Source organism: Dendropsophus ebraccatus, chromosome 9 (assembly GCF_027789765.1).
Source record: "Dendropsophus ebraccatus isolate aDenEbr1 chromosome 9, aDenEbr1.pat, whole genome shotgun sequence".
In the NCBI taxonomy this organism is placed as follows: Eukaryota; Metazoa; Chordata; class Amphibia; order Anura; family Hylidae; genus Dendropsophus; species Dendropsophus ebraccatus.
The window spans coordinates 101,302,708-101,315,622 of NC_091462.1; the positions used below are offsets into that span (position 1 = coordinate 101,302,708).

General features: G+C 49.3%; 1 protein-coding gene across 1 annotated transcript; it reads left to right on the top strand.

The window, feature by feature from the left end:
* Positions 1 to 628: 628 nt before the first annotated feature.
* PLK1 (polo like kinase 1) lies at positions 629 to 8,531 on the top strand. Its single transcript, XM_069982096.1, has 10 exons — positions 629 to 1,267; positions 3,402 to 3,570; positions 3,663 to 3,807; positions 4,006 to 4,099; positions 5,163 to 5,382; positions 5,468 to 5,623; positions 5,743 to 5,820; positions 5,898 to 6,052; positions 6,170 to 6,352; positions 7,957 to 8,531. Exons 1-10 carry the CDS (start codon positions 908 to 910, stop codon positions 8,164 to 8,166), a joined length of 1,770 nt encoding a protein of 589 aa, XP_069838197.1. The 5' UTR covers positions 629 to 907; the 3' UTR covers positions 8,167 to 8,531.
* The last annotated feature ends 4,384 nt before the right edge of the window (positions 8,532 to 12,915 follow it).

Genomic DNA, 12,915 nt, shown 5'->3' on the forward strand with positions numbered 1-12,915 from the left:
GGCGGAATACTCATTCCGCCTCATGGCAGAAACAGCCCTGAGTGGGGGAGCACACAGGGGGTCTATATACAACTGGGGCAGCACACAGGAGGTCTATATACTTCTGGGGGAGCACACGGGGGGGGCTATATATAACTGGGGGAACACACAGGGGTCTATATACTACTGGGGGAAGCAAACAAGGGGTATATACTACTAGGGGCAGGACACAAGGGGTATATACTATTGGGGGCAGCACACAAGGGGTATATACTACTGGGGACAACACACAGCGGTCTATTGTTTTGGAACGCGTGTCGAGGGGGGGGGGGCCCAGACATAACTTCACTTGGGGCCCCAGAAATGCCAAGACCGCCCCTGTATATAGGGGTGTGTTATCTGCGCACTGTATGGCAGTAGTACATACTATACATATATAGGGGTATGTTATCTGTGTGTGTGTGTGTATATATATATATATATATATATATATATATATATATATATATATATGATATAACATCATCTCTGTGTTAGATCGCTACCCCAGGTAATAACCACAGCCGGCTAGATGACGCTGCCCGATGCGTTACACGTTGCCGCAGATACCAAACCGCCCCGTGTGACCCGCCCCCGCTGGCTGATCACTCTCGAGCTGATTCTGTCCGTTTGTCTTGACAACCGTTGTCAATAAAGCTGGTTGACCCTCCCCAGTCCTTTTAAATCGCCGGCCTCCCATGCTGCTCCGCGGCAGGCGGCTTTGGAATTTAAATCCTATCAGCCAATCAGTTGAGCGCATTCTGCTTCAAAATCAACGGCGGCTGCAGGGCCGGGAGCAGAGGGATTAAAGGGCCGGGAGGAGCAGCACGTCAGCCGGGTCCGCGCAGCACACTACCCCGGACTATCCGTTACCGTATCCAGCACAGTGATGGCACAAGTGGACGGCAGGACGGCTGCCCAGCCAGCCAAGCCCCCCGGGGTGCCCGCCGTGAAGGAGATCCCCGAGATCCTGGTGGATCCCCGCACCCGGCGCCGCTATCTCCGCGGACGCTTCCTCGGGAAGGGAGGATTCGCCAAGTGCTACGAGATCACCGACCTGGCCAACCGGGAGGTGTACGCCGGCAAGATCGTCCCCAAGACCATGCTGCTGAAGCCGCATCAGAAGGACAAGATGACCATGGAGATCGCCATCCAGCGCAGCCTCTTCCACAAGCATGTGGTCGGCTTCCACGGCTTCTTCGAGGACAACGACTTCGTCTACGTGGTGCTGGAGCTGTGCAGGAGGAGGGTAAGCGGGGGACTACAGGGACCAGCATAGCGGGGGACTACAGGGACCAGCATAGCGGGGGACTACAGGGACCAGCATAGCGGGGGACTACAGGGACCAGCATAGCGGGGGACTACAGGGACCAGCATAGCGGGGGACTACAGGGACCAGCATAGCGGGGGACTACAGGGACCAGCATAGCGGGGGACTACAGGGACCAGCATAGCGGGGGACTACAGGGACCAGCATAGCGGGGGACTACAGGGACCAGCATAGCGGGGGACTACAGGGACCAGCATAGCGGGGGACTACAGGGACCAGCATAGCGGGGGACTACAGGGACCAGCATAGCCCGACACTGAGAGGAGCTGTGCAGGAGGAGGGTAGGTGGTGTGCTGTATACAGGGGGACTACAGGGACCAGCATACAGGGGGACTACAGAGCCCAGCATACAGGGGGACTACAGAGCCCAGCATAGCCCGACACTGAGAGGAGCTGTGGAGGCGGAGGGTAGGCTGTGTATATACAGGGGGACTACAGGGACCAGCATACAGGGGGACTACAGGGACCAGCATAGCCCAACACCGAGGGGAATTGTGCAGGAGGAGGGTAGGTGGTGTGTATACAGGGGTCTATACCAGCATAGCCTAACAGTGAGGGGGGACTACAGGAACTAGCATACACAGGGGGACTACAGAGCCCAGCATAGCCCAACACAGGGGGACTACAGAGCCCAGCATAGCCCAACACAGGGGGACTACAGAGCCCAGCATAGCCCAACACAGGGGGACTACAGAGCCCAGCATAGCCCAACACAGGGGGACTACAGAGCCCAGCATAGCCCAACACAGGGGGACTACAGAGCCTAGCATAGCCCAACACAGGGGGACTACAGAGCCCAGCATAGCCCAACGGTTAGAGGGGAGCTGCAAGTCCCAGTGCTGTCTGTGATGTGTCATATAGCACTATAACTCCCAGCATGCCGTCTGGCTATACCAGTGATGTATCTATCATACTATACTAATCAGACAGCACTATAACTCCCAGCATGCCGTCTGGCTATACCAGAGATGTATCTATCATACTATACTAATCAGACAGCACTATAACTCCCAGCATGCCGTCTGGCTATACCAGTGATGTATCTATCATACTATACTAATCAGACAGCACTATAAGTCCCAGCATGCCACCCAAGCTCAGCCCAGGAAAGGGTAAATATTGGATCTCTTCGCATTGTTCACCTCGACTGGAGGACTACAGATCCCAGCAGGCTAAGGATTGCATAATGTTCCTCTCTAGGGGAGACTACAGGTCGCAGGATGCTGTGATCTATATCCATCAAAGGGTTAACGGCCGGGTCTCCCCTGGACGAGTTGTAGCACTACAGGTCCCAGCCTTGGATTTAGTTTCCCATCATTGCTTTTTCTATAGTGGGATACAACAGGATGTCAAAGAGGTTCTGCAGCGGCTGCTGTCAGGGGGATATGGGGGGTTCTGGTTCTAGAACTGCTGTCTGCTCTGTACTGGCCTCAGGCTCCATAACAGTCCGCATACCAACCGCCTGAGCTGTCCCTGCGCTCTGCTGCCCCCTCCTGGCCGCTCCCGGTACTGCAGCCCTGGACCGTTTCTGCTTCATTCTCTATGGCAGCTTGTTACCTCCTTGTGTCTCTGGGCTGAGACTTCTCCAAGATCAGGATCTGTCATCTTCTGTCACTGCTTATTTAGAATCTCCATCCCTCCGCATGCACTTAGGGCCCTGTTACATGAAGCGATTTTTAACAACTAACCATCACAAACGAGATTGTTTATCGTTAACCTGAAATCGTAACACATAACGATAATCGTTAGTTACGATCGTTACTATGATCGTTTGCTCTATCTGATCCCAGCAAAACAATGGACAATGGTAAATTACACTGAACGATTAGTGAACGAATGTGGAATTACAGCGAGCGATTAACGATAATTTTAGGTTCAGATATAAATCAACAACAAACGATTTTTCATCGTTGCCTGCTATTATAGTTTAAATACGAACGATATAAAGATTTTTCACACAATAATCATCCCGTTTAATAGGGCCCTTACAGATGAAACCTTTCCTGTATACTCTATATACATTCATTCACCTTTCATGTTTTCCCCTTTTCAGTCTTTGCTGGAATTGCACAAGAGAAGAAAGGCGGTGACTGAGCCGGAGGCGCGCTACTACCTGCGGCAGACCATCCTGGGCTGCCAGTACCTGCACAGCAACAAGGTCATCCATAGGGATCTCAAGCTGGGGAACCTGTTTCTCAATGATGACATGGAGGTCAAAATAGGTAAGGTGGCCCCCCACTACCCTGTGTATACCCGCCCCTGCCACAAGGGGGAGTCTAAGGTAATGGACGCTAATGCGGATTTATCTTCCCAGGTGACTTTGGATTGGCGACCAAAGTAGAGTTTGATGGGGAGAGAAAGAAAACCCTTTGTGGGACCCCAAATTATATTGCACCTGAAGTTCTGGGCAAGAAAGGACACAGCTTTGAGGTGGACATCTGGTCGATAGGATGCATCATGTAAGTGGTGGGGTGGCATGTGGTCGCTGTATTGTACTCTGGAGATTATATATATATATATATATATATATATATATATATATATATATATATATATATATATATATATATATATATATATATATATATATATATGCATGCGCTGCATATAAGGATATGCCTGGTGCTGGACCTGACCCATAGTCTCTATCCCACCAGGTACACGCTGCTGGTGGGTAAACCGCCCTTCGAGACCTCGTGCCTTAAGGAAACTTATCTGAGAATTAAAAAGAATGAATACTCAATCCCAAAGGTAAGAACGGCCATTGTGTGGGTACAGTACAGGGGTCTCGGGTCAGCATTGTGCAGCAGTCTGCTATCCTGGTGATGGAGTCAGATTATGTGGTTGGTCCAATGTCGGGTCAATTTTATTGTAGCACAGGTTTGGGTTGGCGAGTGCATTGTGCACATGTTTCTCCACCTGTTGTAAAAACTACACCTCCCAGCATGTCCTGCCATCCATAGTAGAAACAAGTTGGAAAACACAACTCATCATTCTTTAAAAATGAGTCTAAACTTCCAGCCACTAGGGGGCTCCCTTCCCCAGGATCAGCAGTTGGGCTCAATGTTACTGCAGCCCGTGGGGGCAGGGGTTAAGGCTCCTTCCTGTCTCCTCACCCAGCCAGTGCCCATCTCCATGCCACAGGTCTGTGCAGCTACAAGTAAGTCGGACCCTTCTTCCTCCAGGAATATACTGTGTTCTCTGTTTAGGGTATAGTGAGTGTAGTGCACCGGGTTGGTCCCTGCAGCTCTGCACCCATGTCTGACTTTATTTATTTTTTTTGTCTTTGACCTCTGCCTGGATCTGTATACTGTATGTATGCAATATACAGCTCCTAAGAAGGGGTTGCTTTAGGCAGTATAGGGAATACAGGGCAGTGCTGGTAGAGGGGGAAGGGGGTTAATCCGACTATCAAAGGGGTACTTGGGCAAAGGGGCAAAGTTTAAAAAAAAAGTGCAGGTGGTGGTGGTGGCAACGTGGTAAGTGATACTTAACCGTCCTGGTACCACTTCTCAGCCTCCTTTAGCACCCTGCCCCAGCCAATAGGTAACTGAGGTGGGACACTGCTGCAGTCACTGACTGGCTGAGCGGGTAGCCCCTGTGGTGTTGTGGTGACACAGCCTCTTAAACTCCTGGGTTCCTGACAGTGAGCAGGGGGCATCAGTCTATCATCAACTATTATTGTGTTCCCAGCGCCCCCTGTCTTTGAGGTGTTTTTTTACCTTTGCTCACATTGCCCCTGCAATGCACGGGTATAGTCCGAACTTGGTTTGGAGTCATTCAGTCTTGGCTGACATCTTGTTCTTCCTTCCAGCACATTAACCCAGTGGCTGCAGCCCTCATACAGAAAATGCTCCGCTCAGACCCCACCACCAGACCCACCATAGACGAGTTGCTTACTGACGAATTCTTCACCAGCGGTCACATTCCCAACCGCCTGCCCACCACCTGCCTGACTGTCCCCCCACGGTTCTCCATAGCCCCCAGCACCATTGATCCAAGCTTCAGGAAACCACTTACTGCTATAAATAAAGGTCAGTACCCCCATTATGGCTGGCGTGTTCTACCAGGTAGACCCCCGCACTGGTCTCGTGAATTAACAGGCTGTGTATGTTACAGGTCAGGACTCTCCCATGGTAGAGAAACCTGCTAAGGATGAGGAGATGGTGCCACCCGAGTTTGCGGAGCCTGCTGACTGCTACCTATCAGACATGATGCAGCAGCTCATTAGCGTCAATGCTGCTAAACCCTCCGAGAAGACTCTGATTCGGCAAGGTAAGATGCGTCATGAGACCAGAAGAGGATGCAATTGGCAGCCACCCAGAATGGGTCATACTTGGCCTCTTGCTGCATTGTCATGTAAGACCCCTCATCTTATTTTATTCCTTTTGCAGAGGAAGCCGAGGATCCAGCCTGCAATCCCATCTTCTGGGTCAGTAAATGGGTGGATTACTCTGACAAGTACGGCTTAGGTATGTAACGCTCCGCAGCCACCCCCATTGTCTCAAGTGACTGAACGCAGATATAATGGCACCACCTTCCTCCGCAGGTTACCAGCTCTGCGACAACAGTGTCGGTGTTCTGTTCAATGACTCCACTCGGCTGATAATGTACAATGACGGTGACAGTCTACAGTATATAGAAAGGAATAATACAGAGTCTTACCTGAATGTCCGCTCTTATCCATCCGCTCTAACCAAGAAGGTAAGCCATAGCAGTCATCGCCTATAGGAGTAGTATTGTCGTCTGTGATGGGAATAGATTCCATATTTGCTCCATTTGTGAACCTGAGCCCTCATCTTAGTCTTGCTTGTTCTGCAGATCACACTACTGAAATACTTCAGAAACTACATGAGCGAGCATCTGCTTAAAGCGGGGGCCAACATAACCCCCCGCGAGGGAGATGAGCTGGCACGGCTTCCCTTCCTGAGGACGTGGTTCCGGACGAGGAGCGCTATTATCCTTCACCTGAGTAATGGAACGGTCCAGATCAACTTCTTTCAGGTATTTGTATATGGGAGGGCCTCGCTATAGCTTAGCAAGGAGTTGGGGTTATCCTATATCAGGGATGGTGGACCCTAGGCCCTCAAACAGTTGCAAAGCTATTCTGTCAAGGCATGATAGGAATTGTGGTTTTGCACCAGCTGATGGTTTCCAATGCATGTGCTAGATGATGGCAGTGTAGTCCTCATTGTGTAATGAGTAGAACGCCAGAATGTCCCTCAGTGTGGTCTGACCACTTACCCAGTTAGGTGGGTTGTAATGGAAACCTTTGGTGGATAGGGCCTCATGTCCAGCCCTCTTTATGATCCAAATGGGATGATACAGTATATCCTGGGGAATGGAGAGATCTCTCAATTGTGCCCTAACCATATCTTTGGCTATATGTGTTGGCAAAACTGCACCCATTTAAAAATGAGGGCTTGGGCCAGTAAAAATCCAGGGCAGGGGGGTGGGTAATAAAGTTGTACTTGTCTTGGACAGACACCAGCTCATGGTCAGACCTGTCCCTGCCAGATCACAATCCGGCAGGGACATCCCACTCAGCCAGTCAGTGACTGCAGAGGTGTCCCACCGCAGTCGCTGACTAGCTAAGCGGACTGACACAGGATCGGCGGTTGTAGGTGACTGGTGGTACTGCAGTTTTCCTTTTGAGCCCTATTACATGGTTTATAGGGCAAAAAAATAGTTGACATTTAAACTGTTCACCCAGGCCAGAACCCACCCGAGGCCCTAATACTTGCCCCCTCCAGGTGGTCCCACCTTGGAGAAATCGATGCGTGCTTAATATGCAAATGAGGAGTCCATTGTCCGTAGGAAATCACTGGAGCAGTGATTTCCTATGGACATCTGACTCTTCTCATTTGCATATTGAGCATATGGAGATTTCTCGGTTGAGGGGGTAGGTATTGGTATTGGGGGGGTCAGGTGGGCTCTGCCCTGGGTGTGAGGGTGATGAGTTCCCTTTAAACAATAATGGGGGAGATTTATCAAACATGGTGTACAGTGAAACTGTCTCAGTTGCCCCTAGCAACCAATCAGATTCCTCCTTTCATTTTCCAAAGAGTCTGAGGAATGAAAAGTGGAATCTGATTGGTTGCTAGGGGCAACTGGGCCTGTTTCACTTTACACTATGTTCAATAAATCTGTTTCCCCCTGGTGTATGCACACACTTGTAACCATTCTGTGAACGGTTTCAGGTTGTTAATTTCTAATTGCAAAAAACAAAATTGCTCCATCTAATGTGACTCCCTAAGGCCCCGTTCCTACTGAGCAAAACTAGCGGAATTCTGCGGCGGAATGCCGTTAGCCTCCCGCTCATAATGGGAGTCTATGGGAGGCGCGCGCTGAAGAATGAACATGTTCATCAGTGCGGACAGGGCAGGAGCGCGCGCCTCCCATAGACTCCCATTATGAGCGGGAGGCTAACTGCATTCCGCGGCGGACAATTCCGCTAGTTTTGCTCAGTGGGAACGGGGCCTAAGAGCTGGGGCAGTTGTACTATTGTGGGATGGGTAGCAGGGTCTGAAGTCTCCAGCAGTATAATATAACCTAATGTACATGTTACTGTTGTATACAACACTGATAAGAATACTTCCACTTTGCAGGACCACACAAAGATCATCTTGTGTCCTCTCATGGCTGCCGTCTCCTACATTGATGAGAAACGTGAGTTCCACACATACAAGCTCAGCCTTATAGAGGAATTTGGCTGCTGCAAAGAACTGGCCAGCCGGCTGCGTTATGCCCGCACCATGGTGGAGAAGCTGCAGAACACCAGGTCAGGAGCTGCCGTACATGTCAAGGCCTCAGCGTAGCTGGACTACAGAAACATGGACGCCGTCTCTTCTGCTCCGCTCCCAGGGCACAATTGTCTATGTATCATAGTAGGAGGTTAAGCCAGGCCTTGGCGGGGGCGGAGGTTTTTTAATTCCAGAGCTGAGAAGTGCCGAGTTGTGTAATAAACTAGATGCTGAAATTACTGGACTGTCATTCATCACTCGCCTGCCTGTAAGGTGCACTGACCGCTGGTGCCGAGGGCAACGTCGATGTAACTGGGTGATATCATGAATCTCACCAACCCATTCTGTCTGTCACTTCTCAATGTTGTCAGGTTTTAATGTAAAATATAAAATTTATAACTTTTGTATATTAACAGATTAAAGTTCTTTGTATATGTATGCATATCCTTGTCATAGGGCGAAGGTTTGCTTGGATGTTTTGGCTGCCGCCTCAGGGAAGGTATACTGCTATAGAGCACATGGCTTGGTGGGCACACTCTTCAGAATATGCGAGTGATTTGACTTTGCTTAGTGGGGACCTTCAAGTCGTGTCAATTGTAGAAGGGGTCTCTGCCCCCACACTCCTCCTGATCTATGTGACACAAGTTATAGGCCAGAAGTACTGTCTTGGTGGTGCTACAGTGAAAGCTGTAAGCAACAAGACTGCATGCAATGTAATGACTGGTAGCTTGATAGTTAAAGGGGTTATTGAGGTAACAAAAACCATATTCTAAACCAGTGCTTCTCGATGCCAGTCCTCAGGCCTCACCAACAGGTCATTGTTTTGAGGATTTCCTTAGTGATATATTACCTAATGCACCGAGTATAATTATAACAGGTGGTCTTTGTATGGGAAATCCTCAAAACGTGACCTGTTGGTGAGGACTGGAATTGAGAAGTACTGTCCTAAACAACCCTCCTCCCTAATCCCACCCTATCTTGCACCCTTCCCCTGTTTTTAATGGTGTGGGTTTTTTCTCATTCTTATCCACTCTGGATGTGTAAAATGCTCTTTTCTGGGTCCACTCTGACAACGTTCAGATGAGTGAACCCAGGGCCGCCGATAGGGCAGTGCAAGTGATACTGCCGTATGGGGCCCAGACCCTAAGAGACATGGGGGGGGGGGTTCCCGCCAGCTGCCGCCCCCCGACCGCTACGCTAAGGGGGCCCGCACGGCCCCCCGTGCCCCTTGTCTCTGAGCATCCAGAGAAGCTGCGGCCGCGCAGCTTCTCAGGATGCACTGATCACTTTGATGTTCCGCCCGCACAGTGAGCGGGCGGAACATTAAAGCGATCAGAATACAGGAGCAGGACCTGTTGGCGTCCTACTCCTGTATTCTCTCCCACAGGCTGCCGGCACTTCATACCAGCAGCCTATGGGAGGCCGGGACGTGACCTCTCCGGCAGGCGTGATGTGATGTCATCACGTCTGCCGGAAGTCCCGTCCCTGCGGCTCGCAAGATGGAGCCCGAAGAGGAGGAGGAAGAACTGCTACCTGCACAGCGCGGATTAGGTGAGTAGGATGTTTGTTTTTTTGGGGGGGGCACCTCTGGGGGCATTATTAGTGTATGGGGGAACCTCTGGGGGCATTATTAGTGTATGGGGGAACCTCTGGGGGCATTATTAGTGTATGGGGGAACCTCTGGGGGCATTATTAGTTCATGGGGCACCTCTGGGGGCATTATTAGTTCATGGGGCACCTCTGGGGGCATTATTAGTTCATGGGGCACCTCTGGGGGCATTATTAGTTCATGGGGCACCTCTGGGGGCATTATTAGTTCATGGGGCACCTCTGGGGGCATTATTAGTTCATGGGGGTATCTCTGGGGGCATTATTAGCTCATGGGGGCACAGCAGGGAATCTTACATACAGGGGGCACAGCAGGGGATCCTACATACAGGGGGCATCCTACATACAGGGGGCATCCCACACAGCGCAGTTACTATGGGAGCCTACAGGGGGGAGAAAGGAAAGGAAGTTGCTAGAAATGTGCGGAGCCTAAATTGTTTGTCTCGCAGGTTCTAAAGGGATGAAACGTATCTGGAAGGAATCAGCATGGAGAACTGGGCCGGATGGAGAGGAAAAGGGAAAGTGACTCCTCAGATCAAAGAAGACGTCACCTGTGAGTCCCTGTATGACACTTTTCTTATTTTGTAGAACATCATTTAGTAGGGGCGCCCCGAGGTAACAGCTACTACATTATCTGTACTCAGAGGGATATCACTGTTATCTGTGCTGTTACATAGGACTGCAGGTGACATCTACTACATAATCTATACTCAGAGATACCACTGTGTTATGTGGTGTTACATAGGACTGCAGGTGATTTCTCCAGGTTGCAGAAGTTCAAACTTCATCGTGCCCTGGTGTGCTGGTGTCTGTATACATGTGTGCGAGATCAATTCTAGAGAACTGGCTCATATACCCCATTTTCCCCAGTGGCTTAAAATGTAACCTCTGTTATACAGTTATAGAATTGTAGAACCTAAATGTGAACAAGGTGCAATTCAAATAGACACTTACTTGTATAGCTGCCTCTTGTGCTCTGTATGCAGTGCATTATATTCCCCCTTGCAATGTACAATTTATAGCGTGTCTACAAGCCCAGCGGGGCTCATTATGATGGAGAATAAAACTTATACAAGAGTGGGGTAGGGGTTCCCCTGTATTCAGAATGCTGTTGAGTACTAGGCAATGCCCTGTCTGGGATTATTGAATTTCGAGGGTCTATGCAGAGCAGGATAAAGACACCTCTGCTGCACAAACAGGATCTCCTAGAAAGCGTTCTCACCGCCATGTATTCGCTATCACTGGCTTGGGTGAGCTAAACTAGTCTGCCTGGGGGTGTGTGTGATTTGTATATGCTCACTAACATGGAACAGCCTCATTATATTAGCCTTATCAACATATTCTATGTTAGTGAGCATACCGGGGGGGGGATATTGGTGAACATATACAAATCAAACAGCCCCCCAGACCCTCGAAATTCAATAACCCCAAACGGGGCATTGCCTAGTACTCAACAGCATTCTGAATACAGGGGAACCCCTACCCCACTCTTGTATAAGTTTTAGCCTCCATCATAATGAGCCCCGCTGGGCTTGTAGACACGCTATAAATTGTACGTTGCAAGGGTGAGTATAATGCACTGCATACAGAGCACAAGAGGCAGCTATACAAGTAAGTGTCTATTTGAATTGCGAACACACTTTTTTTTTTTTTTTTTATTAACGTGGGGGGGGGGGGGGGGGGGGGGGCCCAAACATTGGTTGTATGGGGCCCCGAAATTCCTGATGGTGGCCCTGAGTGAACCTCAAGCACACTAGAGTTTGTCCAAACCTGAGAATGTGGCATTTGATTACTGGTTTGTGGCTGAAGTTGGATAGAGCCATAGCTTATCAATGTTTTCCAGGACACTTTAGGGCTGAATCCAACTTCAGCCACCAGTAATATAATGCCGAATGCTTGTTCTGCATATCTCTAGTGGTAAAGCCGGATCATTGTAGTTTAGCTGCTAGTTGTGCACCCTTGGTCTAAAAAAAAAAAAAAAAAAAAAATTATATATATTTACTTAACTTATCTAGGTCTTGTGTGGAGATGAGCACAAAGGGCGAGCATGCTCCAGTCCAATTGTTCTGTAGGGAGAGTCCTGAAATAGATGTATACAGCCATAGACTGCATCATGTTTCCCCAGACTCTCTAGGGTTCCATCCCACTTCCTCAGCCACTGGTAGTCAAATGCTGAACAATAGGACTTGAGCATGCCTGAGTTGTGCTCATCTCTTCTCTTTAACCACATACTTCTCCTTGCTTGTTTCAAGTTTAGTGTGTGCTCTAGCTCAGCGTAACATGACCAGAACTTGCTCATAAGGGTGCATTCACACCTACAGGATCCGCAGCAGATTTAATGGTGCAGATTCGATGCTGTGTTCAGTTATTTAAATAAAATCTTCTGCGGATCCGGTAAGTGTGAACGTATCCTAATAGTGTATGGGATCATTCTAGTCTGGAGGGGGGGGGGATAAAAAAGCATGAGTCTCTAGGGTGCGAGTGTGTCTTAGACCAGAGGTGTCACACTCAGGCCCTCCAGCTGTTGCAAAACTATTGTGCCTGGATGGCCAAAGCTTTAGCTCTCCAGGCATGATGGGAATTGTAGTTTTGTAACAGCTGGAGTTTGACACCTGTGTTTCACTTTATCCAAGGTACAATGTTTCAAAAAAATATAAAAACCCTGTGATTGGTGCTGATAAGCAACAAGTCTGTTCTCTAGTCTCAAATTTGTCCACTTTTGATCTCCTGCAACAAACTGTGCATCCCTGGTGTCTTATGATGCAGCAATGAGACTCTATTCAATGTACTTCAATTGCCCCATTCACACATCCATAGTTGTACACTGGGCTGTGAACCGTCCCGCCAAAAAAAAAAAAAAAAGGCCCTAATGCAGACTGAAATTACACACCAATAGAGCCCTATGGAATTCACACATGTGGGTGGGTTTCGCATTCCGCCAAAAGGTTCGACATATCAATTCTTTTGGCGGAATGTGCTCGCCCGTAGAATGGTGTTTATACAGTTGGTGGGTATGAGCTACGGCTAAACATGAGTATGTGGGATTTGATTACCAGTTGGATGTAGCCAAATCTGCCCTGGAGCCTGACCCCTAATGTTGGCCTCCAATATGTGCAAGTTGTAGTCCCATAACAGCCACACAGCTGAGAACCACCCCAGCAGGTAAGTGTTGTATATGGGGGAGAGAATGGTAATGATGAAACCCATGCACAGCTA